This window comes from Oreochromis niloticus, linkage group LG15, assembly GCF_001858045.2.
Source record: "Oreochromis niloticus isolate F11D_XX linkage group LG15, O_niloticus_UMD_NMBU, whole genome shotgun sequence".
Lineage (NCBI taxonomy): Eukaryota > Metazoa > Chordata > Actinopteri > Cichliformes > Cichlidae > Oreochromis > Oreochromis niloticus.
Window position 1 is genome coordinate 31,818,511 of NC_031980.2, and position 27,613 is coordinate 31,846,123.

Genomic DNA, 27,613 nt, shown 5'->3' on the forward strand with positions numbered 1-27,613 from the left:
AACAATTTGTTTATTCTCCTTCAGGACATGGAATATCCAAGGAGAGTCCAGCAAAGCCTAAGAGCTCAGAAAAATACAATAAGTCCTTCAGGAGGAAGCTGGAGCTCAAGCTTCAGCAGAACACCACAGAGGATGTGTGGAGTAGAATGTGACAACTGGTGGGCAACCCGGAGATAAGAAATGAGCTGAACAGTTTCTTCATTCACAGCCCATGTCCACATGGGTCACGGAAAGACTAGTCCTGGTCCACCTGAGACAGGTAAAACCCTCGACCTTCTGCAGTTCACAGATCAACCAAATCTGGAAGTGGATGATACATTCATCTAAATGCTCCAGAGAGCTTACTCTGATCTAAATAGTAATGACTGCAAAGCCAGGATCACTCACACATTTCCCAACATCACAACAACAGTTGCCTCAGGGCAGTTTATATTTCTGGGGGGCACCGAGTCGTTTCCAAGCCACCTGAGGGTTATCTCTAGTGTGTCCTGGGTCTGCCAGGTGTATCGGAGGCTGCCTGGTCAGATGCTCAAACCACCTCAGCGGCTCTACCCCAAATGCCTGCCTCATTCTTTCATCCACTATCTAGAGTTCATAACTATAGGTGAGGGTAGGAATGGAGATTGATAGTAAATCGACAGCTTTGTTTTCATGCTCAGCTCTCTCTTCACAGTAGTCTAGAGCACAGGTGTCGAACTCAAGGCCTCGAGGGCCAGTGTCCTGCAGGTTTTAGATGTGTCCTTGATCCAACATAGCTGATTTAAATGGCTAAATTACCTCCTCAACATGTCTTGAAGTTCTCCAGAAGCCTGGTAATGAACTAATCATTTGATTCAGGTGTGTTGACCCAGGGTGTTATCAAAAACCTGCAGGACACCGGCCCTCGAGGCCTGGAGTTCAACACCCCTGGTCTAGAGGATGCTGTAATGATCAGTAGGTCGATCTCCTGTTTCACTCAATCATAAACAAGACCCATAGATCTTTGAACTCCCCCACCTGGGGTAGTCATCACTGACCTGGAGCAGGCTCTACACCCTTTTCTGATAACCAGAGTTTGGAATAGTTGCTTGTTGGTTGCAGTCTTTGTTTTGCTGAGTGTTTCCTCTTCATGCAAGTCATGTCTGTGAGCTTTTTGCTGGTCCTTCTTTATGCTTTATTTTGAATGTTCTCTCCTTGGTTTGAATTCAGTCTGTATTCATTTCCCCAGTCTCTGTTCAGTTATCGTCATCTCTGGTTCAAATTCCTGAAAATATCCACTGTGTGACCAGCACAACAGATACCAAGGCCAGGGTTATTAGACAGTCTGTCATGACCAGAAACGCCTCTTAACATTACAGCGAGTTTCCAGTTATGTATGTTAGGTACAATATAGATTTCCCACTGAAGCATAATTCAGCCATTAGACTGGATAGTTATAATGGAAGGCGCTGTAAGTGTTAAGGGGTAAGACTGGTTTTCTCCCGGCCTTCCAGTAACTACTGACAGTGCAATAACTGTCAGTAGTTACTTAATGACTGAAGCCTTCATTGAACTGGCAAATAAACACATTGGTCCTCTCTTTCTGGTCGAACACGTGGCAGCACTTCTGCTATCATTTGTTTGTATTTAACAAAATAAAAGTGCAGACATAAGAGTACACATTAGTTTTTGACTCTCTCACTGAACTAACAGCCAATCCCTCAGCATGTCTGTACTCTCTGCTCATATTGCCTTCATATTAAATCATTTTAACATTACACTCAACAACACACAAATCCTGCCTAACAAAAAAAAGTCACTTCATTAGCATTATACAGTGGCTTGCAAAAGTATTCGGCCCCCTTGAACTTTTCCACATTTTGTCACATTACAGCCACAAACATGAATCCATTTTATTGAATTCCACGTGAAAGACCAATACAAAGTGGTGTACACGTGAGAAGTGGAACGAAAATCATACATGATTCCAAACATTTTTTACAAATAAATAACTGAAAAGTGGGGTGTGCATAATTATTCAGCCCCCTGAGTCAGTACTTTGTAGAACCACCTTTTGCTGCAATTACAGCTGCCAGTCTTTTAGGGTATGTCTCTACCAGCGTTGCACATCTAGAGACTGAAATCCTTGCCCATTCGTCTTTGCAAAACAGCTCCAGCTCAGTCAGATTACATGGACAGCGTTTGTGAACAGCAGCTTTCAGATCTTGCCACAGATTCTCGATTGGATTTAGATCTGGACTTTGACTGGGCCATTCTAACACATGGATATGTTTTGTTTTAAACCATCCATTGTTGCCCTGGCTTTATGTTAAGGGTCGTTGTCCTGCTGGAAGGTGAACCTCCGCCCTAGTCTCAAGTCTTTTGCAGACTCCAAGAGGTTTTCTTCCAAGATTGCCCTGTATTTGGCTCCATCCATCTTCCCATCAACTCTGACCAGCTTCCCTGTCCCTGCTGAAGAGAAGCACCCCCAGAGCATGATGCTGCCACCACCACATTTGACAGTGGGGATGGTGTGTTCAGAGTGATGTGCAGTGTTAGTTTTCCGCCACACATAGCGTTTTGCATTTTGGCCAAAAAGTTCCATTTTGGTCTCATCTGACCAGAGCACCTTCTTCCACATGTTTGCTGTGTCTCCCACATGGCCTGTGGCAAACTGCAAACAGCACTTCTTATGGTTTTCTGTTAACAATGGCTTTCTTCTTGCCACTCTTCCATAAAGGCCAACTTTGTGCAGTGCACGACTAATAGTTGTCCTATGGACAGATTCCCCCACCTGAGCTGTAGATCTCTGCAGCTCGTCCAGAGTCACCATGGGCCTCTTGGCTGCATTTCTGATCAGCGCTCTCCTTGTTCGGCCTGTGAGTTTAGGTGGACGGCCTTGTCTTGGTAGGTTTACAGTGGTGCCATACTCCTTCCATTTCTGAATGATGGCTTGAACAGTGCTCCGTGGGATGTTCAAGGCTTGGGAAATCTTTTTGTAGCCTAAGCCTGCTTTAAATTTCTCAATAACTTTATCCCTGACCTGTCTGGTGTGTTCTTTGGACTTCATGGTGTTGTTTGGAATCATGTATGATTTTCGTTCCACTTCTCACGTGTACACCACTTTGTATTGGTCTTTCACGTGGAATTCCAATAAAATTGATTCATGTTTGTGGCTGTAATGTGACAAAATGTGGAAAAGTTCAAGGGGACCGAATACTTTTGCAAGCCACTGTAGTTCTTCATGTCAGTATACGGGCCGCGAGTTCGAGACCCCTGTTCCACAGTATTGATCAGAATTTCATTTAACTTAGGAGAAAACTTAATACATTGTTTGAGAAAATGTATTTGGGTATAAAATTTTATTACAAGAGAAGATTAGGAAAATAGTGGGGCAGGCTTAAAAAAGCATTTGAATTATAACAAGAAGCCTCCCTGTCTCAATAACAAAGATGGTCCAAGGTACAAATCAAAATAGCAGCTTCAGATTCCATCTTCAAGACTGTTAACAACAGAGATACTAAGGCATATTTTGAAAAGTTAGAATCACACACACATTCAGTACAAACACATTCACACCATGCAAGTACGACTAAAACCAAAACGACGAGGCTCCTGTGTCTTTGAAAGCTCCTGTGTGTGTTGATTAGTGACTGGCTTCGTCATCACCTGAGGTCCAAGCTTAAGGATGAACAGCAGACAGGGCTGCTGGGTGCTTTCACAATGAGTGTCATTGAAAATTACTTCTCTTCTCCATAAAAGCTTATTCAGAAATTAGGGCAAAAAATTACAATAGTACAAAATCTGTGATCACAGCAAAGTGTAAAGAACATTTAACACACTTAAACATTAATGAAACATGAATGAGTTAAAGCAGACTAGGTCTTCTTCACCTCTCAGTCTCCAGCTGTGCTCTCTATGCTGTGCTACCAGCAGCCACCTCCATGTCTGAGGTCTGAAATGGGTTTATGGAGGTGGTCTCCATGGCCTGGTAAATGAGGAAGAGGAAAGTGGCCACGATGGCCAGCAGGAAGAGCTTTATCCACAGAGACATGCTGCGCTGTGCTGCTTGGATCTGACCTGCAGGGAAAACTGCAGGCGGGAGGCTGGAGGAGGTGGTTTTGGGTGGCAGGCTGGATACTCTGTTTACTGAGTAGCTCTGAGTGTAGGAGGAGATGCTGGTCTTGGTGGCTTTTGGAGAGAATAGGCTGTCGCTCCACAGGTCACTGGATGCTACAGGGCGCCCTGCTGCTCCTCGGATGGGTCGGCGACAGGTGGCACTACAAGAGAAACATTTAAGATTTAATAATCACAGAGACCTCAGCTCATCATGTCAAGCAGATAATGTACTGGACTTTCCATTGTTCTGAGTCTTGGTCAAAAAAATCCTTGTTATGACAGCACTTACTGACCCTGGCCATGCCAAGTTAAAAGACACTGTAGAGACTTCTGCTCCACTTACAATGCCATGGACAAGTATTTGGCCCCTTCCTTTGGCCCTTAACACTAGTTAAAGTAGTCATTTTAACATCTTTTACCTTAGCTCTGGCGTTCATGTCCTGCTTTCTGTGGTCCAGAGTTTAGAAGATCTCTGAGTATTTATTTTACTGCTGGCTAAACAAAGCAAACTTCATTTCCAGTAAGAAAAGAACAGCTGGCTGCACTTACGTGATTCCCGTTGGACTGCTCCAGTCATTAAGAAAGAGCTTCTTCAGAACGTCCTTCTCGTCTACTTTTAGGGTTTGATCACTGGCTGCGATTTTCTCCACCTACGCAGACAAGACAAATCAAGGTTAAGCTGGGAAATGAACACACTGTTGAACAGTGTAGATGCACAGCCCAGCATCTTCACAGGACTGTGTGAGCACACTCTCTGTTCACACAAACTGGGTGTCACTCTGTCACAGAAGCAGTCTGCTAGAGAGGAAATGCTGGCACCGCGGACAGCCGAGTAGAGTAAAGTGCCGGCCTTCGATCCAAACTGGTCTGACACGGATCAGTGAAACTCTGATGCTCAATGAGTGACATATTACTCAAGGCTAACAGTAGAGGGGCAGACCAGAGGAGCTGAAGGTTTTAATCCACAGACCGATGGGACCGGCTATTTTATGGTGTGTTATTTCCTCCAGCAAATCCACAACATCGTTTCCTCCTCTGCCACTCGCTTCTCCCCCCTCGATGCCTCTCTTGGACATCAGTCTCCTCATTTTGTGCTAACGAAGGAAAAAACAACACCATATCTGATGGTGCTGTCGCATACGGAGCACCACCCGCATTGCCTTACTTGGGACCTTGCAGCAAAACAAACATCTGCCTGAGTACCACTGGATTCTGGTCCAAAGTCCAAAACAGGCCAGCGAGTCTTCTCAGATAAACTGAGCCTTGCTTTATTCGTCCTTTTGTGGTAAAATCAATTCTTAATCTCTCAGCTGTCTCGAGTTATCCAGAAATGTAATGATCCACAACACTTTCCGTGTCTCCCACTTCAAGCCAGTTCATTCCAGACGGCTTCAGAAAGAAGACAACGTCACCTCTTTAGGTCTGTGAAGAAGTTTAACTTCTCATCAAAGAGGCTGCTGGAGAGTCCCAGGCCATTAACCCCACCATTACTACTTCATTATCAGCCTGGTGCCTACATGACTGTGGGAACTGAGCTCCCTACAGCTGAACAGACAAAGATTGTATCCACACGATGGGTATAAAGGAGCTGTTATTATTTGACCTTTTTGTCTATGCTGGTATAAACGCTGTTCGTCCCTTTGCAAAGGTTTTAACGTTCTTTTAAATAAATCTCAGAAAGTCTGTTTGGTTTAGATACTCAAATGATTTTTCTCAACATCTGCCACCCTCAGTCTGCTGCTGGCCTTCATATGACAGAAAGTAAAGGACCTCAGCCTTTCTTGTAAAGGGGTTCTGTGTTCTTAATGAAGTCCCGTTAATTTGTCAGTGGAACCGTTTGAAATTCAGATTCTCTGGTAGCAGCATAAACCAGATTGACCTGAAGTTTGTCTTGAATTTTTTAAATGAAGAAAAGGAGATGGTGGTTTTATTACTTCAGCAGGAGGAAGTAAATGAAGTGAACTGCATACTGAAGACCGCACTATATTCATTAACTTCACTTAATCTGATTATAGAGCAATGCGAGAACCTCCACAATATTCACAACTGTACTTACTGAAGTCAGTGGAAACACTGGTAGAAAGCAGGGGGTTCTGTTGCTACAACCAGCAGCACAGTGTCAGATCACAGCACTCACATGAGATGACTTCACACTGCTGTTATTTCTTCAAATAAGTCTAGCCATGTTGCTCGTTAAGCAGCTTTGACTCTACAGACAGAGTGGGGGGAGGGCTAAAAGTGGACTGCTTCAGGTGGCTCCAGTAAACAAGGACACAAACAGATAGATATCACAGGCACTGTGGAGAAAAGCAGGTGCTTTTGTCTTTTAATCCACATCATGTGGTTTGAGTGTGACTAGAAGCAAGCTGATCCACTGAAGCAGTCTCACACTGAGCGTGAGTGAGTGCACTCGAGCTGAATGAAGAAAATACCATGCTATGTCAGAGGAAACTGTGATTAAAGCCAGCTGCTGGGGTCGCACTATATTACACTTACCACATCTGCGCGATATGTCACAATGATCTGCTTCTTGGTGCCACATACAGCTTTGATCGCCTTGTCACAAAATCCAAAAAGTCTGGTCATTGGAACCATTCCACTTTCACTGAGAGAGGACCAGGGATCCCATTTATTCCACAAGTCCTGTTCCTGAAGGAAAGACTCGTAGTCCCTTCCACAGTTGTACTTTAGTTTTTCTGGTGCAGTATAAAGTTCATTTCATATTCACGCAAGTCTTTTCATACATGAATAAGAACTCTGAGAATTTAGCAGGTAAATTTTCAGCAGTTTCTCATATGTAGCACAGAGCAAGAGATACAGAACCTGGTTCATTACAAGCCTTTTAAAGGACGCATGATGTGGTCCCTCCGAACTCGACACACAATACCCGTGACCTTGCTCTCGGCTGGAAGTCTAACAGTCAAGAAGAGCCTACCCATTAAAAATATGAGAACCTCTCTGAACACACTTTCCGCTACAGTGCATTGATGGCATACAAAGTAAACATGGGTAAGAGCAGATTACCGTTGGATGCTATTAAGTAACGGACACCCAAGAAGTCTTGAATGGTGGAAGTAAAAGCTGCAATTCCCTTGCCTCTTTGCAATTCCCCTCACCGCTCAGCACGTTTCCAGGCGTGACACAAACAGAGTTGCAGCTTTAAAGAGTGACAAGCAGTGGAATTCTGAACGGTCCAAGCTGCTGCCGTCACAGACGAGTGAAAGCCATCACAGGGGGTCCTGGTGAGTAAGCGACACACAGCTCTACTAACACAGCAGCAGGGCACTGACACAGAGCACCAGACATCCCTTTGTTCTGCTGCCAGTGATGGACAGAGCGGAAAGAGTGGCAGGTCTGTTTTCTGTAAATGCAATGTGTTTGCTGAACACTCGTCTTACCGCAGTGTGCTTGCTGCTGTGGCTGCGAGTGGAGATGACAGTCTTCTCTCTGCTCCTCACTGTTCTCTCAACCACAGGAGCTGGCTCTGGTTCCTCCACAGGCTCTGGACCACCAGCTGCTATCACCTCTGGCAAAACGGACAGTCACACAAAACACTATTTAAAACATTAAATACATTATTTATTTCCAATTTGTATTATTTATGGACACATTTAATTAATTATTTAATAGAGCTGGGCGATATAAGATTTTTTCATATCACGATATGGTTTTTTCATTTCAGGCGATAACGATATATATCACGATATAAGCCAAATAACTATATTTGTAAGATTTAAATGTGCCGTTGCTCACAAGTAAAATGTGAAATAATTAGCAGCTTGTTTTTATTAAAATATTTATTTCCCATAATAAGTTCAACAGGGTAGATGTACTTAAGGAACATGAGACTTCAGTTTCAGATAAAGGCAAATATTGTAAACTACACAAAAGGCAGCCGCTAAAGCGTTTAAGTTTCAAAATAGAACAAACAAAACAGACCACTAAATTGTCAATTCCACTTAGAAACAAAATTTTAATTCTAAAAATAAATCTTAGGTCGTTTTACAGAAGAACAGACAAAATTGACTAACTTTTGTCAATATCAAATAAACTGAGAACTAAAAGGAAATTCTCAGGCTACGTCCACGGGTATTTTTGAAAACGGAGATTTTCCGTTTTCGTTTTAAAAAATAATCCTGTCCACACGTAAATGCAGAAATGAAGGAAAATGCTGCTAGGAACATGCCAAAGCAACAGGTGGAGATATATTCCTAACCGTGTAGAAATGTTGGCCAATCAGAAGTCTAGAAGCCTCGGTAGGAAATAGTAAACAAAGATGGGGCATAGAAGCAGAACCGAGTCGTATGTGTGGAGGGACAGTAACTATGTGTGTATATGTAAGCATTTAAACACTGCAGAGAGTACAATTAACAGTATTGTAGAAATTCATTTCACCGAAACAATAACGTGGCGCACAGTGTGACGTCAAAAAAAGGCGCACACCTTTGACGCTGTTTTCTCCGTTTTTCTTGTCCACACATAAATGCAAAAACGGAGTTTTCGAAAATATCCACCCTGGCAGGCGTTTTTAGAAATCTCCGTTTTCAGTGACTGAAAACGCCGTTTACGTGTGGACGAAAGGTGCAAACGCATAGAAAAATCTGCGTTTTCAAAAATACCCGGGTACGTGTGGACGTAGCATCAATCTCTCCTTGTTGTATAGCTTAGCTTTTCAAACAGTTTTAACAGTTACTTTAGTCTGACAAAAGCCGAATGACGAATTAGCGCTTTCAGTCAGAGATTGAGCATGCACCGCTTTATTGTATATCCAGACTTGCTTTCGGCACAATTTACAGTGCGCGCTACTCTGTTTTTTGTCAGACTTGAAATAGCCGAAATACCTTCACACTACGGAACTTCTGTGGCCCTTCCGTTCGACAAGCTCTCCGGCATTGGAACCATCATCTGTTTTTTCTTCGGTAACCTTCGCTCACGCTCTCGGTTGATTTTTCTCTAGTCGGCAAACTCATTTCCTTCATTATCTGGGCGGCCCGGCTGCAAAAACAAATACACATGTGCGCCTTGGCGCTTGTGCTATACGTAACAAGTCATGTGACGTGACGCTGCGGCTGTGATTGGTTCGGCTCTGCGCTACTTAATTTGGATTGGCTGTTCTTTTTTTTTTTTTTTTTTTTTTAAGAGGACAAGAGAGATGAGGTCTATCGCAATAGTTTAATTTTTCTATCGAGAAAAAGTTATTTCGCAATACATATCGTTATCGTTTTATCGCCCAGCTCTATTATTTAATGATGTATTTCTTTAATTCATTTTGGCACTCCTGGCCCTGCTGCTGTGTTCATGAATTAATTTTATTGGTCAGCCTCACCCATCAAAGTCCGGGGACGGGGTTAACAAGACAGGTCAATCCTAGATAATCTGATTGCTTTGAACTGGTGGTAATGTGAATTTGGGGCAGCTAGGTATCCCAGAATGCATTTCAAATCACAAGCAGCAATGGTGGTGGCGCTCTAAACTTTAAGTTTTTCTGTCGCCAGCTACACTTTTAATAGTATTTTAGCCGCAAATGTAGTGGCATAACCTTCACATGTCTGGTCAGGCTGTCAACACAGAACATGTTTGCAAAAGTGCTCCGATGTTTTCGGAGATGTCACTAGCTCCGCTAACAGCTGACAGAGTGTACCGAGCGCTCAGCCCCGGCGTTCCAGGTTAACTGTTTTTTACATTAACTGGTTAGATTTTGTTACATTGTCAAAAACCTGTCCAGTATGCTAGCAGTGTCCAAGCATTCTTTAAAAAAAAAAAAAAAAAAAATACCGTGCCCCTCCTGCAATGGCTCTGCGCCCATTGTTGGGGCATATAGTTCATGATGCACTGAGTGTTTCTTCCTCAGTCACATTTTTCATTATGTGTTCATACACCGCTCTACGTTGAATCATTAGTTATTATGATTGTTGGCATTTTCTCTGTATTATTGAAGGGTCTTTACCTTGCAATGCACCAGCCTTGAGGTAACTGTGAGTTGGCACTATATAAAAAAAACTGAATTGAATTAACAAATTGACAACAACCTTTTTTTTTTTGAGTCTTGGGAAGCTCCAGAGTCTGGAATTTGCAGGCAATTTGGAGCTCCTGGAATATGGCTATGTGGATATGTAGAAATACAGTAGTGAATTTTCTCCTGTGTGATGAGCTGGCTTTTGTCGATGTGATGGAGGATCGTCTTAAAGGAGAGATGATGGACATCCAGCACGGCAACCTTTTCCTCAAAACCTCCAAGATAGTGGCAGACAAAGGTCAGGAGCTGGAGCTGCACTGACCTCGTGCTACAGAAAGATGTCTGCATACATGCCTGAGCAGATCATGTGTTACACAACATAAAAGCCTCTTGAGGCAACTGTTGTTGTGATTTCGTGCTATATAAAATAAAACTAAATTGCACTTGCTGTCTTGGAACGTCTGCCCCCTTCCTTCTTTCACATAATGGTGCGATCCCAGTCTGTCGTTGATTGTGATATGATTGTGCCCCTCAAAATAAGGCCCCACCTCTGTCTGCATGGTTTCTCAGCAGGGCTGAAGATTCAGCCCCCACGTACTACCAGGCCATCAATAAATGACATATGAAATTATCTCGCAGGCCGGATATAACTGTATCAGGACATACGTTTGACATCTGTTCTACACACAACATCCCCTTCATCAACACATGATATCACATTTCTCATATAGGTGATGAGGGAACATTTAAAATCCAAGCACTCGTTAAAGTGCAGCAGCGCTGAATGAGCTGCAGCGTGGGTCCTTCCTACCGTCCTCCCTGTCACTGTAGAGGTCAGACTCTGAGCCTACGAGCATCAGCTGTGGTGGCGGAGGCTGTGGAGGCCCTTCATCCAGCAGCTTTTGTAGCTTCTTCTCATACAGCTTCCGGGTGGATGCTGGGAGGACAAGACAAGGGTGATGTTGTAGCAGTGAAACCACAACATGACAATCCAGTAATGGGAAAAAGTATCTGTCCCCTTCCTAATTTTTTCAAGTTTCACTACAGCTCATAGAATAAATGCTGTTTGCAGACAGTCATGCAAACTACAAGCAATCTCAGCAACCTTGCTGACAACCAAAGCAACATAGTTTTTGGTGCAACACCCTCTTTGCAACCAATTTCACCCTGGGACTGTCTGCATCTGTCATTTTACAAATGCGCAGTGAGTGCAGTCTCTGTGCCCACTACAGTGTCTGCAATGGTGAGCAGGTTTACACTCACCCACAATTGGCCCCACGTCTAGTCCACGCTCGAGCAGTTCATCCCTCAGGGTCTTGTCACTCAGCGCAGTCACATCAAGCTCAATCGGTCGAACCTTGTCTGTTTTCCTGGTGGCTTTCTGTGGAAAAACAGCAGGGCAGCGCACAAAACAACCGGTCAGAGCCAGAGCGGAGCCAGCGATGGATTTTTTTAGCCTGAAGCCAGTTAATCACAAAGTAATGCCTGACAAGAGTCAGCTGACACAGTTCCATTTTCACATGAAGGACTCTTTACTCAGTCAAAGAACCAGCACACACACTGCCATGTTCACCAAGCCATCAAATAAATGAATAAATAAATAAATAAATAATACTGATAATCAGATGTTAAGCAATAAAAAAAATGAATACTGAATTATACACTTAGTTGCAGTACCAGCTTCACACAGACACACACACATAAAGCTGGAGTAGTCAGCATGCATCATGCTGAACTTTAGGACTGTCAGAAGTCAGTAAAGCTGCTGATTCAATAACACTCAAATATTATAAACTTTTATCATAAACATTAACCTGGCAACGCACATGGCACCATTGACCATTCCAACGTTTCCATGTGTTTTTATGTATTTTATGTATTGGTTAACAGACTTTAGTGAACAGGATTTACAAAGGGGTTACATAAAATAAAGTAGTTACCTGTCTTGCAGGTATCTTTATGTCTCTGTGTTACTGTACCCACATTATAACCAATCCAACCAATCCTTTGTTGGTCACTTAACATATCTTTGTATATCTATTGTTATATTTATATATGCTTCTCTCTCTCCCTGAAGCTGGTTTTATGGTCAAAGGTCGCGCCCCCTACTCTGCCTGCAGACAGCTCTGTGGTCAGATGGAGGCAGTGTACAGTCTGTGGGTCACTCTGCTTGTGTTGTTGGTAAGTGAAGTTCTAAAGCTGACAGTGCTGAAGTGAAACTCGGTGTAAGAAATAAGGAAACGTGTTGGCACAGTCACTGTCTGTGCTTTTAGTGCTGGATTTCTCTTTTTTTGCAGTTCTCTCCCTCGTGCTGAACCCTACTATCGCTCCTCCTCTATTCTGGCCCAACATTTGGAGACAATTATGTCATCTGGTTCAAGTGACGTGCAGTCAGGATCTTGGAAGACTGCACGTCACTTGGTGAGGGTGAAAAGCCCTCTGCCCCCTCTGTCCACCCGGAATAGTGTAGCAGAAGGACATATATTAACTCTGCTCATAATATGGGAACTCATGTGAACGACTGAGAATGACAGAAGTCAAACTGCAGAAAATTTCTAGAGCAGAAAGCTGGTTATCACATGTTACGTTCTGGATAACACTGCTGTCACTGCACATGAGCAAAGCCTTTTTCAAAAATCCAGGAGTAGTATACAGGAAGATTCATTATTTTATAAATACTTCATTCATGAACCACCATTGAGCAGATGTGAAAACTTACTCATGTACACAAACACGTCCTTTAATTTCCTGAAAGGAAGCTGCCACGGGGGAAATATTTAGGAAGGAGAACTGCACCGTCTGAAGATGCTGGAGGCGCTTCATCATAGTCTGAAGTTTTACTTAGCAGCCGACAGGAAATTACTTGTGAGGCCAGCATAGTGGCATGATGCTGTGTCTCCTAATTAGATCAAAACTAAAGGCAGCTCTGCCTTGGAGCAAATCAAATAAACGTACAGTAAATATGTTGCTGAAAGCAGCAGCGACATCATACTTCTGAAGACTTAACAGGATAGGCGTCGATAGCTTGTTGGTGGACAGGAACCCTCAGCTTTCTTCTTAGCTCTGGGTTAAGCACCTGTGACAAGTTAGCTCCTTTGGAGCTACATGGCTCCAAAGGTGTGTACACGTGTGTGTGTTGAATGCACAGGTATAAAAATGTGACTCGTGGTTACTGAAGTAGAATTTATGGTCGAGCAGAGCGCTCTACTACACGACCTGCCGTCTGTCTGCAGAGGGACAGCAAAGCTCTAACATACAAAGAGCTGAAGTGAAACTCCGTATTAGAAACAATGACAATTGTGAAACAGCTGGATGTGAACCCAGCTGTTTCACAATCACAGCAGCAGCTCCAAAGACTGCGAGAGCAGGAGGAGGAGGAGAAAAGTGCATCTGCAGACCACACCCTTGCCTTCACAGCCATAATTGAACTATAGAGCTCACAGCTCTGTGGAACAAACTCACTGTGGACTCTCAGACTCCTCACAGAGTCCTGGACAGACGCTCACACATTCCTCACACTTTACAACAGTCCATCCAAACCTCATTCAGACTGTTCAAACCAACATCTAATCTTAAAACATAAAGCTTTGCAGACTCGAAGAGTGACAGCGAGTATCCTCTTTCATGTCAGTCACTGAAAAATGTCAGGAATTCATTTTTGGGCACCTCGCACCTGCAGCCTGTAATCCCTCAGGTATGTGAGCAGCAGCTTTCACAAGATAAACGGCATCAGTACTCTAGTGCCAAGACACCGACTATGCTGAGTCTGAGCATGAGTTCTTCCTAGCAGTTCTTCAGTGTTCAGAATGATAACTCAAGCAGCTGCAGGAAAACTGCTGTGGTGTCTGCTCCACCACCTAAACCATGAAACTGCACTAAACACTCACTGCAAGAACCACAGCACATGGTGGCTCACAGTTAGTGTGATAATGTTATTTCATGCTCCAAAGGAAAGGCAGAAAATAAAGCTGAAAGCTTCCTGACATCTGGCTGATCCAGTACTCAACACATCACCTCTGCACTCATTATACTCTTATTGAAACATCAGCCCCTTGGACAACATGGAAACGTGTACTTTTTATAAAACTACATACTAGTATAATCACTCACTTTAAAACTGGAGATGTGTAAGACGTACTGTTTCTGTTACTACCTGAACTGATCATCCATTTACTTCACAGTCAAATTCAGCTATTTCATGAGAAACCCGCTGAAAACAGGCTGAGGTGCCAGCCTCCCCAAAGGACAAAGCGGGAGGGCTGCTTCAGGAAGGATACCCTGCAGACTTCAACATCGCCTCCTGGTCTATAATACAATACAAAATAGTAGTGTCACTTCCAATGTTCCCTCTAATTTTTCATGTGTCTGAGCGAACACACAAACTCCCTGAGCGATCCCTTGGACCACTGTGAGCGACATCAGACGTGTGCACTGTGGTCACGCCAGCATCTAATCCATCCAAGTTACATGGTTTATTAAAATAATCAAATTACAGCATTTACATTTATGTTAGACTACTTTTAATTAACTGCTTTAGCCCACTTACAATGAAAATTTAAAAAATCTTGTTCATGACCTGTGTAGTATGTTAACACTATTGGAAGTAAAAATAACTTGAACTCCAATTTTGAAAACACAACTTTTTCTTTTTTTTCTTCATAAAGCTCTGACTTGTATTATGAGTCTGTGGTCTGGGAGAGAGTCCTGTAACTCTGTCTGCAAAATACAGTATATAATGACCAATGCTGGGCAATTAATTATATAGTTACTACTTCAAAAAAGTAACTCAGTTTGGCAAACAACAAAGTTTTTTGCAGCTATTTATTTTTTTTAATGCAGTCAAGGCGTTTTTAAATAAACATTTCAAACTATTTACAGAACAATCAGCTGTTCTGCATCAAATCTGATGCCACACAAATTATTTGTGCCACTCCAAAAAATAATTTCTGTCCACTATGAGATAAAGGAGAACAACAGCCTGATACCTGCAGGCCTGACAACAGGAGATGTATCACTGCTGTAACACCTGTAACATTCAGCAGTCGCCTCATTGTTCTGACACACCAACAAAACTATTGACTACACTACACACTAACTACACAAGATTTGCGCTAAACGTCTCAAATCTCTCACATCTCAGAACACCGCCGTCACTCCTAAAACTTCCCCCCGTTTCTTAACAACTAGATGCCACGTTGCCATATCATTTTTTGATTGGTCGACACGGTACTTTTTTCGACCAATAGGAAAGGGTGGGGGGTTTTTTGGTGTTGTTTTTGCTCACAGGCGGAGAGTGCTTTCGAGCGTTTTCCTTATAAAACGCCGTTTTTACCGTTTCTTCCCGCAGTAAATATAAACAACGATAGTATTCAGGAAGAAAACCAAACATTGCATATATTCTTATCATAACTCTGGTTTTACGTGGCCTATCAACACAATTTAAAAACTGGTATAAAGTCCACACTTTTCCCGTCAATTGTTCCGTCTGTCCTGCTCACATCTCCAATGGTTGTACACGTTGTCATTAATGTGGCTTCACTGCACATCAGCCACGCCGCTTTGCTAGCTAAAACACCGGTGTCGGCACATAAGGACGCTGTCATAGCCTGTCAACGACGTTGATTGGCTGCGTGTATACGAATGTGAATCACATTATTGGCTAGACTATAGGATAAGGTGGCATCGTTCTAATCCCATACAGGAGCAGCCAGTCACTTACTGACTAACACTGCAAAACAGAATTGTTAAAGTTTTAATTTTAATTTCAATTCAGGTTAGATTTTTTTTGTGCGCAACGCAGATTTTCTGTGCGCAGAGACCGCGCCAGCAGTGCGCAATTGCGCATGTGCGCAGCTTAGAGGGAACATTGGTCTTCTGTTTTCAGACACTTTGCCCTGTCAGACCTGAATAGAACAGACATCAGTTCGAACACCTGCCAGTTTGTCCCATTTCATCCTCAGCATCAGAACAAATCTCTCCCTGACTGAGTGCATGGCTGCCAGCTCCTCTAACCTCAAACTCTCTTTATCCCACCTACAAAAACGAGTAACCGTTGTGCACATGAGCACGCTGACCTGTGTCTCTGTCCATTTCTTTTCTGTGTGTGTCTGTATCTGCGCTAGAGATGGACCAATCCGATATTAGGTATCGGTATCGGTCCGATACTGACCTAAATTACTGGATCGGATATCGGCGAAAAATAAAAAATGTAATCCAATCCATTAAATATCAAAAAAAACACCTCACAAAACTTGCAACACGGTGTAACTCTCATAACCGTAGCACGTTGCAGCAGTATGCATCATGTGATAGAGTGGCTGTGTGCATTTGTAGCCTCGCTACCAAACCAGCATTTCATCTCCGAGGAAGTTATCCCAGAGAGAAGTAAAGCAAGTGTGTAAGTTCATCTCTGAATGTTTGTAAAGCGTTCCCACGTTAAGCTTAACAACCGATATATGGAGCGACTGCCTCTCTCTCTCCCTCTCCTGCTGCTACTTCAATCGTGAAACTGCTTAATGATCAGCTGATCGGCTTTTCTGTCGCGAGTCCGTCTCTCTTCTTTGTTTTTGGCCCACTTTGCACCAGAAAGAGGAAACCAGCGGCTGAAAAACAGCAGCACGTTTAAGCTTGATAAGCTGTTGTTAGAATGTATTTAATATTACTTTCTACACCAGGATCCTTTTCTACGTAGCTGACGGCTGGTAACTGTGCAGGGGCGGATCTAGCAAAGTTTAGCCAGGGGGGCCGATAGGGCATGAACAGGGAAAAGGGGGCACAAAGACATACTTTTCTTTCTTATTCTCATTTAAAATGTCTAGCTTTTAATAAATAATTATCTGAATCTTACACCCAAAGTTTTAATCTGATGTAAAATGTATAGAAGTCCATTACTGTATATAGTAACTCTTAAGTCTATATACCCTAGTAAGCTATAGTACTTTTTCCTTTGGGAAGGTACCATCTGTGCAGTCTGCAATTCTGTTGAAGAAAGATGTTGAATCTATTTAATTATTGTGGAAAAATAATTTATTTCTGTGCATTTTTTTCACCCTGCATCAAATTTAAGTTGATTACATCGATTAAGCATCATGAGGTGGAGGGTGGGGGGTGGTTCCCTATTTTTTTTTTTTTTTTTGCTGGGAGTTTGCAACCCTGTTAGTTAGGTTGTTTAATATTTCTGCTAAGTACTCTTTAAAATACCAGAATAGGAAGGATGGAGTAGGTTTATTAGATTGATCAGTGTTGCTGAACTATGAAATATTTTGGGTGCAGTGTATTTTTTACATACAGGTATAACAGAATAGCTTTAGTGTTGTTGTTTATTTAAACTTGAGTATGAACTTATACAAAATGCAGCAAGATATTAAAAAAAAACAGTTTTATTGATTAAAAAACACACTATATCGGATTCATATCGGTATCGGCAGATATCCAAATTTATGATATCGGTATCGGACATAAAAAAGTGGTATCGTGCCATCTCTAATCTGCGCTAAAACTTTCTTCTGCATCACGATGGAGAGTCCCCAGCTGCTGCTGCTGGGGGATTAGTAAGGATCGGGCTGGATCTGAAGCAAAGAAGGAAACTCTGTGGGGAGGTGAGACCTGTGAGACTGATTTGTGGGAAGTGATCTGGATTTGCTCTGCGATTCATACACGAGACAAGCCTTATGCGTTCCAGCGGAATGACGTTTCCAGTTATGTCTGTGAGGAGAGAGAGTGCACGTTTCAATGTGAGCCTGGACATCCGAAACTATCCTGCGAACATTTACAGTAGTTAACAGACGACGATTTCAGAACGTGGATTTTGGTGGCTGAGTAATCCTGGTGGGTGTGGAAGTGTGCAAATGAGACGGGAGTGGGAGAGCACTTACTCTACCGGAGGAGCGGCTGGTGTCAGGCAGCGCGGGCGGAGGCAGCTCGTCGTCGCTGGAGAACGAGTCCGCAGCTGCAGCCGCGGGGCGTCTGCTTTGGCCGGCCAGCTTTGTAAGATACAGCTGCACGTACACGTCCTTCGTGGGGTTTCCGCTCGGTAGCTCCACGTTGTGGGCTAGCAGCTCGCTCTTTAGCTTCTCCTTGGTGAGCACAGAAGGGTCGTCCAGGTATTCCGGCATGTCGGCGAGAAGACTACCGGGCAACGGGTCAGCAAGTAACAGCTAGCAGAAAACAGCGGAGCCACTGATGGCGGATCGGGCAACCAGCGCCGCCCACTGGACCGAACGGGCAGAGTAGTGTGTGCTTCAAAGAAGCAAGAACGTGGATATGAGCTGCTGTCTATTCTCGCGCTTCCTCCTTCTCTCAGGAGAAGGAAGGAATTAAAGTGGAAAGAAATGAGGAATGCTGCACGGTCCTGACCGGAAGTGGCAGCTGGTAAAGCCCACCTCCTTCCGCTACAGGCTGGGACTGATCAGAGCCAGAAGCTCAGTCACAGCGCAGAACTGGTGCCCAGTGAAATCCAGCTCTTCATTCACAGACTGCTCATTGAGGGACACCGATATTCCATTAGATGTAATATGATCATGTTAGACATGAAGAACCTTTTGGGTTCTGTCACTGAAATTTTGCTCAGATGTTACAGTTATGGATATTTTTGAGCTTTCTATTTCACATCTGATGATCAGCTCTGTTGCAGAAGTCAGCCAGTGCTACATTATTTTATAGATTTCATTCTCTGAAACTGACGAACTATTGTTTACTCAAAACAAAAAGTGTAGTTAGCTGAGAAACTCCCAGACCTTCCTCACCAGCACATGTCATGGTTATGTTCTTTTCAGCATCTGGAGTGTGTATTTACAGTAAGCCTGCACATTTGGCAGGCGCAACGGTCAAGAAATAAAAGCTCAAGTCCCTTTTTCTTTGTGCATTACTTTCAAATAAAAACGTAATGCTCCATTTATTTCATCACTGCGCACAAATGAAGACAGAAACCAAACAAGAAATAATTTCCTCTCCTTTGTCACAAAACAATATTAGCTTTGATTTGGACACTTTACATACTCAAGCAGAACACTGTAAAATACTCAAAGCAATGCTTCTTTAAGAAATGAAAGCCTCAGAACTTGAGCACTAACTCATTTATTCCTGTAACCATGAACAAAAAAAAAGCCGTGGTCCAGCTCATCAAACACCTCAACACTGAAACCAAAGCCGATGATGATAATGATGATGACGTCGTGCAGTTTGGGGTTGACGGCTCTACGTTATAGAAGTTAGAGGACAGACAGAAGTGGGCTGATCAGAGAGAAAGCAGGCAGCAACGAGCTCACACTCACAGCTCTACTGCTTCACTCTGCAGCCCATGCTGTCCATGGACTGTCGGTGTGCAGGTGAGTGGGTGTGTGGACTGATGCTGTGACAGACAGGCCAGTCTTAGTATCCACATCAGTTCTGATGGATGAAAATGCTTGACTTGGCTCCTTTCATGGAGCTCGTTGAGGCTCCAGAAGGTGACGCCCTCTCCTCAGGCTTTGATCTCAGGGGTGGAAGTGTACAGCTGCTCAGGGTTCTCACTCCCCAGGTCCTCTGAGAAGGAAGTGAGGAACAATGTGATACATGACAGTGTAATATCATCATATATCATCATTCATATATATATATATATATATATATATATATATATATATATATATATATATATATATATATATATATATCATGAAATCATCCTATGTACTATAAATATACACAGACATCTTACCATTGCTGCTACAGTTTAAACTCGAGTATTTTCCACGTGCTCATGACATGGTTTGAAAAATGTGCTATGCTGTGGTATCATATGGATAATTCACAGAGCTATGAGGTAAGACCAGATGGTGGGTCAGCAGCAGCACTGCCTCACAACCTTTGTCTCTTGTGCATATACAGTGCACAACACCACACAACTGAAACACAGCGTTATCAAAGACTGCCTTGTATTGCTCTAATCTTTATAAAAACTTTTTCATTCATTCATTCAGCATGACTGTCATTAAAGTAACAGTGACACGAGTCATCAGTTCAGAGTTAGACTTACCAGGAAGGACGCACTTCCACAGCCCGTAGGTTTTTCCCACCGCTGTCTGCCACAGTCGGAGCGTGCCGTCCTCCGAGCCGCTCGCGTACAGCTCCCCGTCAGGACTGAAGCGAACACAGTGCACCGGACCAAAGTGCCCCTTGTAGGATTCTGCAGACACATGAGCAGCAGTACCATTAGTTTCTGATTGGTCAGCTACTCCTTTATTTTGTAATGGACCAAAGAATCAGGGTTTAAACTTTTTTTTTTTTTACATTTACAGATAAGCAAGTAGATCCTGTCATGAACTGAGCTGAGCTGGTCAAACAGCAAGGTCTCATTTAAAAAAACAAAAACAAACAAACAACAACAACAACAACAACAACAACAACAACAACAACAACAAAAAAAACCTCTCTCTCTAGTGACATCATACTGAAGCAGAACAGAAACGTTGGGATGATATGTGAAACCGAAATAAGAACCTCGTAAACCCATATCTGGGGACAGCAAGTGAGGCTGTGACACATACCTCTTACATCCATGTTTTTAATTAGTCTCCGGCACTAGCACACTGGCAACACATGTTTTTCATTACGCTCATTTTGAAGCAACACTTTGAAGCAAAATTGGCAGCAAAAGACTGGGGGAAAAAAAGAGAAAAGAATCCGCTCGAGGAATGTTCTGGTCAGGAACATGAGTGGGAATGAAAAGATCATGTCAGAGAGCCAGAGGTTCACGTTCAGTAAAAAATGCATCATGTACAGACTAAGACAATCTGGTGACGTCTCTGTGTGCAACGGACAAGGCCAGACATAAGTTTTGGATAGCTGTGATGTTCAGGGCTCAGGCAGCGTTGCAGAACAACAGGCATGACTGAAATCAGTGCAAAGGTTCGGCAACACTTCACCAATCACCATGTGCGAACACATGCCGTGCACACATGCAGGTTAAAGCTCCATCATGCAGACAAGAAGCCATCTGTGAACATGATCCACAAACACTGCTGTCTGGTCCACAGCTCATTTCAAATGGACTGAGGCAAAGCGGAAAAGTGAGAAAAGTCAGCAGCTGCTCCCCTCAGCAGTTAAAAGAAGCGAGGATGGTGCACAGGGGGAAACACAGCCCTGTCCTCTCTTCCACAGTTGTGTGGCTGCCATCAAATTCAAAATGAACGGTTTTCTCAGTGTGATTATTCGATATGTTTCCTAGGTTCTGCTGTAAATAAAATATGAGTTTATGACTTGCATTTATTCTGTATTGACGGGTTCTCTTTCTCATTTCATTAAAGGAGTCAGACTGCTCCTCTTCACAACACAATGGAGCACTCTGCTGCTCACCCAGCTCTTCCTTAGTGCTGTAGTCAAACTTGTAGAGCTTGAAGTCGTCACCACCGGCAACAAAGAAGTCCTTCTCTGGATGCAGGGAGGCTGAGTTGATAGGAGCTGGGGCCTCCACAGTCTTGATCATTTCCAAGCTTGATAATATTAATAAAAACAGAAACAAATTTAAATAATAAATGATGAGTGCTTACTCAATAACAAAGTCAGTAATAAATCAGCATTAACAGAGGTGGAGGATGCCCTCTGTTTTATACACATGTCACTCATTAACAATGAACGGGTGTAGCTGCCGGCTGACCTCAGAGCGTTGTAGAAAGCAATGGTCTTTCCATATGTGATCACAAGAATCTGTCCATCAGCTACATACTCCATGCTGCTCACTGACGTGTCAAAGGTCAGTGTTTTCACCTCCTGCATGGAGCTCCTGTCCCAGAGCCTACTCACACACACACACACACGTACAGAGTGGTTGTTATGCCTACTGTCAGAAGTGAGAGGTAAGACGGGTGAGGGCGTGTGTCACAGTGCACTGACCGAATGGTTTTGTCGTCAGCAGCAGAGAGGATCTGCTGGTCGTTGTTGCACCACAGAGCCTTTTTTATGGCTGACGTGTGGCCTGAAATCTCCTGTGGAGCTGACGGGGACAGAAGCAACAGACACATTACACCACCTGGAATCACTGCCTCCTGCTTCAGTGCCTCAGCAAACATCACACATCACATTGCAGGCTACCTCTACACCTGCCCTGGCTCAACCTTTGACCTTAAGGGCATAAAATTTCATAACTTCATTTGCTTCTTTCAGGCATATTTAGTTTTTGAAGTGTTCAGGATCTTTCTGTGAGGTCGCAGTGAGCTGTGAAGCACTCCAAGCCGTGCTGATACAGCACCACCTGCTCACTGTAAACAAGCGATCGATAAAGGCAACTTCCTCCACCAGCACAGACGGCACCTTCTCCATGAGTTACCATGGTAATACACAATGCTATGGAAGTTTTCACAATAGCACATAAGCTTCATCTCAAAAGAGTGATCATGCAGATCATTTTGTGATTTTACCAAGTCTTACTGTGTGCTCCAGCACAAACCGATGCTGCCAGCTGCTGTATAACCACCCACACCCACAGAGCTCTGCAGTACATGCAGTGAGTGGCCAGTGATGGTCTAGCGACAGTACACTGTGGATATGTGGGAGCATGTACTGGTCGTACGGTCCCACATACACGTGTGTGCATGAGCGTGTCCACTCACCTGCTTCGGGGCTGCTCAGGTCATAGATACGCAACAGTTTGTCGTTACCTCCAGTTAGCAGGCAGTTGCTGTCCTGTCAAAAAGACGCACGTATTCATGGGAGGCTCTTCACTCACACCCAACAAGCACAGAGAGTAAAGCTGGATTTATGATCCTGCACATGTGTCAATTTGCGCGCAGTTTTCAGTTGTAAGAAGGGGGAGGGGGCTTGTCACCCATGTGAGACACGCTGCCGAATGTTGATTGGTTGATAAGTGAGCCGGAATAGAGCAGGGAGTCATAGCAGAGTTCACTGAGGACGAGTCAAAATCCGAAAAAACAAGCTCAAAAAACAAAGCATGAAAAGCACAGACAGTGACACGTTTCATTGGAGGTACACGCAGGCAAGCTGCCCAAAAATGAATTCCTGACATTTTTCTGTGACTGACACGGAAGAGGATACCCGAGTCTGGAAAGCTTTATGTTTTCAGATTAGATGTTGTTTCAAACAGTCTGAATGAGGTTTGGATGGACTGTTGTAAAGTGTGAGGAATGTGTGAGCGTCTGTCCAAGACTCTGTGTTGAGTCTGAGAGTCCACAGTGAGTTTGTTCCACAGAGCTGTGAGCTCTATAGTGCAGTTATGGCTATAAAGGTCAGGGTGTGGTCTGCAGATGCACTTTTCTCCTCCTCCTCCTCCTCCTCTCGCAGTCTTTGGAGCTGCTGCTGTGATTGTGAAACAGCTGGGTTCACATCCGGACCAAACCCTGCTGAGATCCCACTGAGGCTCAGACACAGGAGCTTGCCTCCTCATGTGCCCTCCATTTCTCCCACTGTGTCAACCAGTATCTAAACTTCATCATTGAATACCTCTCATTTTCTGTGGGTTCTCTACCTTGTTTGTGCATGTGTGTGTGTATTTGTTTTTATTTATTTTTTCACTTTGAAAATGCAGTTTTTGTAGGTAAACACTTGCTCTGAGTTATTTTAGTGTGGTGCTTTAAGCAAAATTCATGGTGGCCCAAATGTGTCCATCTGGGTACACTATTCCAGAGTTCATCCAGGTAATCGGTTTGCTTATGAATGCAACACTGTAACATGTATCCAGTGAATCTTTGCAAACAGCATATTTAATTAATATTTATTACAAGGCACTGCATGCATGACATTGTAACTGGAGCTGAGCATCACTAAAGCTTTGGCCCTAGAATCACTACGGACATGCAGGCTCAAATGTTTACATCTGATCACTTAAATCTTTTACTAAATGGTGATTTGAACTTGAGCAGGCCAGGGCCTGTTAACTTCTGGTTATTGATCAACATTGACTAGAATTGGGAGTTTCTCTTTACTGCACACAAAGAACTTGTTTTACAGCACTGACTGGACTAAAATTTTACCTTACCAACTAAATTCTGTTCATGGTGAAAGGTGTGCATCAATTTAAATCCATGAGTAGAGAAATAAATGCAATACAGCAGCATGTCTTTTAAAGAGCTCATGATGAAGTGCACTGACCTGAGTAAAGCTGACAGTCTTCACAATGTGTTTGTGTGCCAGAGACAGGACCTCATCTCCACTCACTGCATCCCACACCTTTCTGCAAAAGTCCACAAGGGAGTTGTTAACAGTGACCGCACACTGTGTGTGTGTGTGTCAGTGTAATATATGTGAATGCAGAAGCTGCTTTATGTAAGAGACAAAGTCAGAAGTGACATATATGCATAAAAGTCATTCAAAACCCAGTGTGCAAAACTGTTTCCTCTGTGACATACATGTGATAGAACAAGTCAGAGCCTCATCTTAGAAATCAGTTAGAATGACGGGTACACCAATATATTGGCCAATAACAGACTCTTGGTAAATAAGACAACATTTAGCAGGACTAAATATTTAGCTGTTGTGTCACTGAATGTTGGCACTAGCTAAAAGTCTTAATGTTGAATAGCAGAATTGTCCTTGCTTTGCTGGAACAGAGGGATAAATAAGAATGAAATAATAGGAGCAGCAGGATATTCTATTGGCCACAGAGTTCAGGTCAGGATCACACTAATAAAAATGGCTTTACTTTATTCAGTGTAAAGCTTTTCCTTAGAAGGATGCTGGGAAAGCAAGGGTTACCATGGTGACCATGTCTATCACAAAGGCATGTAGGCTACGTCACTGATATATGCAAGCTAGAAAGGTCCCTGGAGCCTGTACTAGTGCTCACATCTAAGTGATCGATTATCAATACCATAGCATGAAGCAAAACAGCCGTTTAAGGTTATCTTGAAATCAAATGAGACCAGATCACACATGAACTGAGGTTTCAGATTACATACAACAATACAACACTGCCAATGGATGCATGACAGATGATCCACAGAGAGGAGCACTGAGGATCACTGCTTCTTTCAGGCTAGTTTAGTCGGAGTGTGTGAACTCACGCTGTGAAGTCGGCAGCAGCAGTCGCTGCTTTGGTGGCGTCTGTGTTTAGAGTGGCTCCCCAGACAGCGCCCTTGTGACCCAGAAACGTTCCTATCCAGTCCCCTGTGTCTCCCTGGCGCAACATGGGCTTGCCATCTGATGGAGAGAAGCAGAGAGGATGTGAGATTCATAGTGTAATGGCAGGCGACAGTAAGTATAAGGGTGTCTGCTAGGTCACAGACACCCTTGGTGTCTGCTAGGTCCTGCTGACTGTGTGACAAGCAGGGGTCACTGACTTCTAGGTTGACTTTTCATTGTTGCTAGGTAAAATTGGTTGTAAAGAGTTGGTACTGCATTGAAAACCTCCTTGCAGTTGCTTTTTTTGCTAGCAGACTGCCACGTCACCGTTTGTATGGAACATGCAGACTTGTCTGCAAGAACTTGCCAATTAGTTGCTAAATGGTAGTGAAAGTGAAGAGTGCAGTGCAAACAAAATGCTCCCTTCAAAGCAAAAGCTGCATCTTTTGCAATGTGTTGGTTTAACCCTGAAACGATTAGGCACAACCATGACACTGAAGGCACACCTTCGCTGTTCGTAAAACGTTTGCCTTCAGTTGTAACAGCTTCACTACTGCTCACTTCAATACTGATTAGTTGGCGAGTCAGCATCCTCCATGCAAGCTATTAATAAATGACTCTTTCAAAAAAAAAAAAAGACAAAGAAAAAAAGAACTGAACTTAACCTAGGAAATCCAGGAATAGGAACACTGCTTGCTTTCAAACGCCATCTTTCTCAGGGCAGGAATACCATCTGACAGCCCAGAGGCGATCATTATCTGATCATGGTCTTTAGGACATGATCAGATAATGATAAGCAGGATTTACTCTTTTCTATACTCTTTCAACAAAGTTATACAATTCGAGATCAAACTTTAGGAGGAAGGTAAACCATCAGTAGTTAAGCTAGCCGCATGTGCCTCTCTCTCTCTCTCTCTTAGGCTCACACACATACGCACCCCCGCGCGCACACAGACACACTTAATGACACCAGAAAACAATACAAAGACACAAAGTCCCTCAATAGAAGAACATGTTTTATAAAGGGCTCATTTTAAAGCCCAACCCGCAACAGACCACGTCCAGCAGTAACATCAGATTCTCACAGCCTACTTTATGTTCATAGTCCTGCCAACACCTCTCACCCTTGCAGGCGCTGATGAGGAAGTATCCATAAGGAGTAATTCCACTGAAGGCCAGGTCCACCACAGGCCGGGTGTGACCGGAGCAGGTGAGGGGAGTCTGTCTCATCGCCATGGTCCTCCGGCCGGCCGGGAGACGGTTCGCACTGACAGAGGAGACGGTTGGATGCTAGCGGCTAGCTAGCAAGCTAGGAAAACTAGCGGAGTAGAAGGAAAACAAGATATCAAGCTAGCTTTGTAGGTTATGTTCCGTTGGATAGCAGTTAGCTGCTGCTGCTGCTCACACTGTGAATCAGAAAGAATAAACTGTAGGTCTGTCGAACAGCTCTACCTTCCAGCGAAGGAACGGCTACCGTGCTAATAGCTACAACATTGCAACTAACTAGCAACGTGTGACACGGCCAAACAACCATAGAGACGATGATGTTGCCGGTGTGTTACGCCAGTTCCGCTAATCACGATGATAACACTTCCGATGCCTTTCATAGTAAAAGTGTCATCGCTTCTAACGGACATTGATACGTTTTAAATTTTGAATGAACAAATATTGAATAAAGGCTTCTTCAGCAGTGCTGAGAGAAATTTTGATATCGATCCGATATCAAGTAAAAACGGCCAGTAATGTCCATACCAATACCAATACCTTTTACCCTATAAAGGAGGCTTATGTGGGGTAGCCTATGCCTATGTGTCATTATTTATTAGATGTATAATTATTAAATGCCGCTTCTATAGTTTAAATGTTCTATAAATATCTATCGTTATTATCAATACCTGGGTTGATCTACCCACCACTATTCTTCATGAGCTACCCGTCAGCTCGTTTTCGTTTTCAGACTTTAACTCAGACTTTTCATCGTGTAAAAGACACAGTTAAACGTTATGACATGGAAGGCATCAAAGCTACTTTGTAAACAGGACATATACTAATATTTCAAACAGAGATTGATTGTTTATTTGTATTGCTTATGTATGTAATATTATCACAGCACATACTGTCAGTGTTACTTGGATGAGCGCAGTTCAAGAGCCCGTGAAGGCTTTGTAAAAGACGTGCAGCTGTATGCGAATAGTTTGTAGTTTTTAGTGTTGAGGTACCGGCAGATCTCACACCAGGAATGAAACTATTAAAACTCTTTGTTTCGTTCGCCTCCATAAAACAGAAAGAGTGTATTTATACTCTTACCTCCAGAGGGCGCTGCGTGCAGGGGATGTATTACTGTAAACGCTCAGTGTGCAGCAGGATGACAGGGAGGGAGAGAGGAAGGTGCCTTGCTTCACGGCTGCGGGCAGAGATGGCGTCCTGCTGCCGGTGAATAAGCAGAAAACCGAAGCAGAGGGAGGAGACCGGGTAAGAGAGGACGCATCTTTCCGAGCATCGCATGGCAGAGGATACTCCCGCTGCGAT

The 27,613-nt window shown here is 43.4% G+C and overlaps 2 protein-coding genes across 3 annotated transcripts; both read right to left on the reverse strand.

Annotated features, from left to right (window-relative positions):
• Nucleotides 1–3,305: 3,305 nt before the first annotated feature.
• On the reverse strand, nucleotides 3,306–18,751 carry LOC100711486 (lamina-associated polypeptide 2, isoforms beta/delta/epsilon/gamma). Its single transcript, XM_005454041.3, has 6 exons — nucleotides 17,908–18,751; nucleotides 11,297–11,414; nucleotides 10,845–10,970; nucleotides 7,476–7,603; nucleotides 4,627–4,727; nucleotides 3,306–4,238 (listed from the first exon to the last, which is right to left on the reverse strand). Exons 1-6 carry the CDS (start codon nucleotides 18,145–18,147, stop codon nucleotides 3,875–3,877), a joined length of 1,077 nt encoding a protein of 358 aa, XP_005454098.1. The 5' UTR covers nucleotides 18,148–18,751; the 3' UTR covers nucleotides 3,306–3,874.
• A 134-nt stretch (nucleotides 18,752–18,885) lies between these two features.
• strap (serine/threonine kinase receptor associated protein) lies at nucleotides 18,886–27,529 on the reverse strand. 2 transcript variants are annotated; one of them, XM_019345973.2, is made up of 10 exons: nucleotides 27,392–27,529; nucleotides 26,209–26,402; nucleotides 25,027–25,162; nucleotides 24,116–24,197; nucleotides 22,621–22,693; nucleotides 21,905–22,004; nucleotides 21,669–21,806; nucleotides 21,368–21,504; nucleotides 20,049–20,198; nucleotides 18,886–19,555 (listed from the first exon to the last, which is right to left on the reverse strand). In XM_019345973.2, exons 2-10 carry the CDS (start codon nucleotides 26,318–26,320, stop codon nucleotides 19,494–19,496), a joined length of 990 nt encoding a protein of 329 aa, XP_019201518.1. In that variant the 5' UTR covers nucleotides 26,321–26,402; nucleotides 27,392–27,529; the 3' UTR covers nucleotides 18,886–19,493. The 2 variants fall into 2 exon arrangements, with proteins under 2 accessions (XP_019201518.1, XP_019201517.1); XM_019345972.2 differs by lacking the exon at nucleotides 27,392–27,529 and adding an exon at nucleotides 26,537–26,695.
• Between the last annotated feature and the right edge of the window lie 84 nt (nucleotides 27,530–27,613).

Bases quoted from the DNA above. Each gene is read 5' to 3' on its own strand.
- LOC100711486 (XM_005454041.3), bottom strand. From the start codon at position 18,147: ATGCCGGAATACCTGGACGACCCTTCTGTGCTCACCAAGGAGAAGCTA. The intron at 10,971-11,296 runs GTGAGTGTAAAC...TTGTCCTCCCAG, and splicing joins AGACGTGGGGCCAATTGTGG to CATCCACCCGGAAGCTGTAT. The intron at 4,728-7,475 runs GTAAGACGAGTG...TTGTCTGCGTAG, and splicing joins ACAGCAGCAAGCACACTGCG to GTGGAGAAAATCGCAGCCAG.
- strap (XM_019345973.2), bottom strand. From the start codon at position 26,320: ATGGCGATGAGACAGACTCCCCTCACCTGCTCCGGTCACACCCGGCCT. The intron at 25,163-26,208 runs GTGAGAGGTGTT...TCTCTCCATCAG, and splicing joins CCTCATCAGCGCCTGCAAGG to ATGGCAAGCCCATGTTGCGC. The intron at 22,694-24,115 runs GTCAGTGCACTT...TCTTTTTGACAG, and splicing joins AGACTGTCAGCTTTACTCAG to GACAGCAACTGCCTGCTAAC.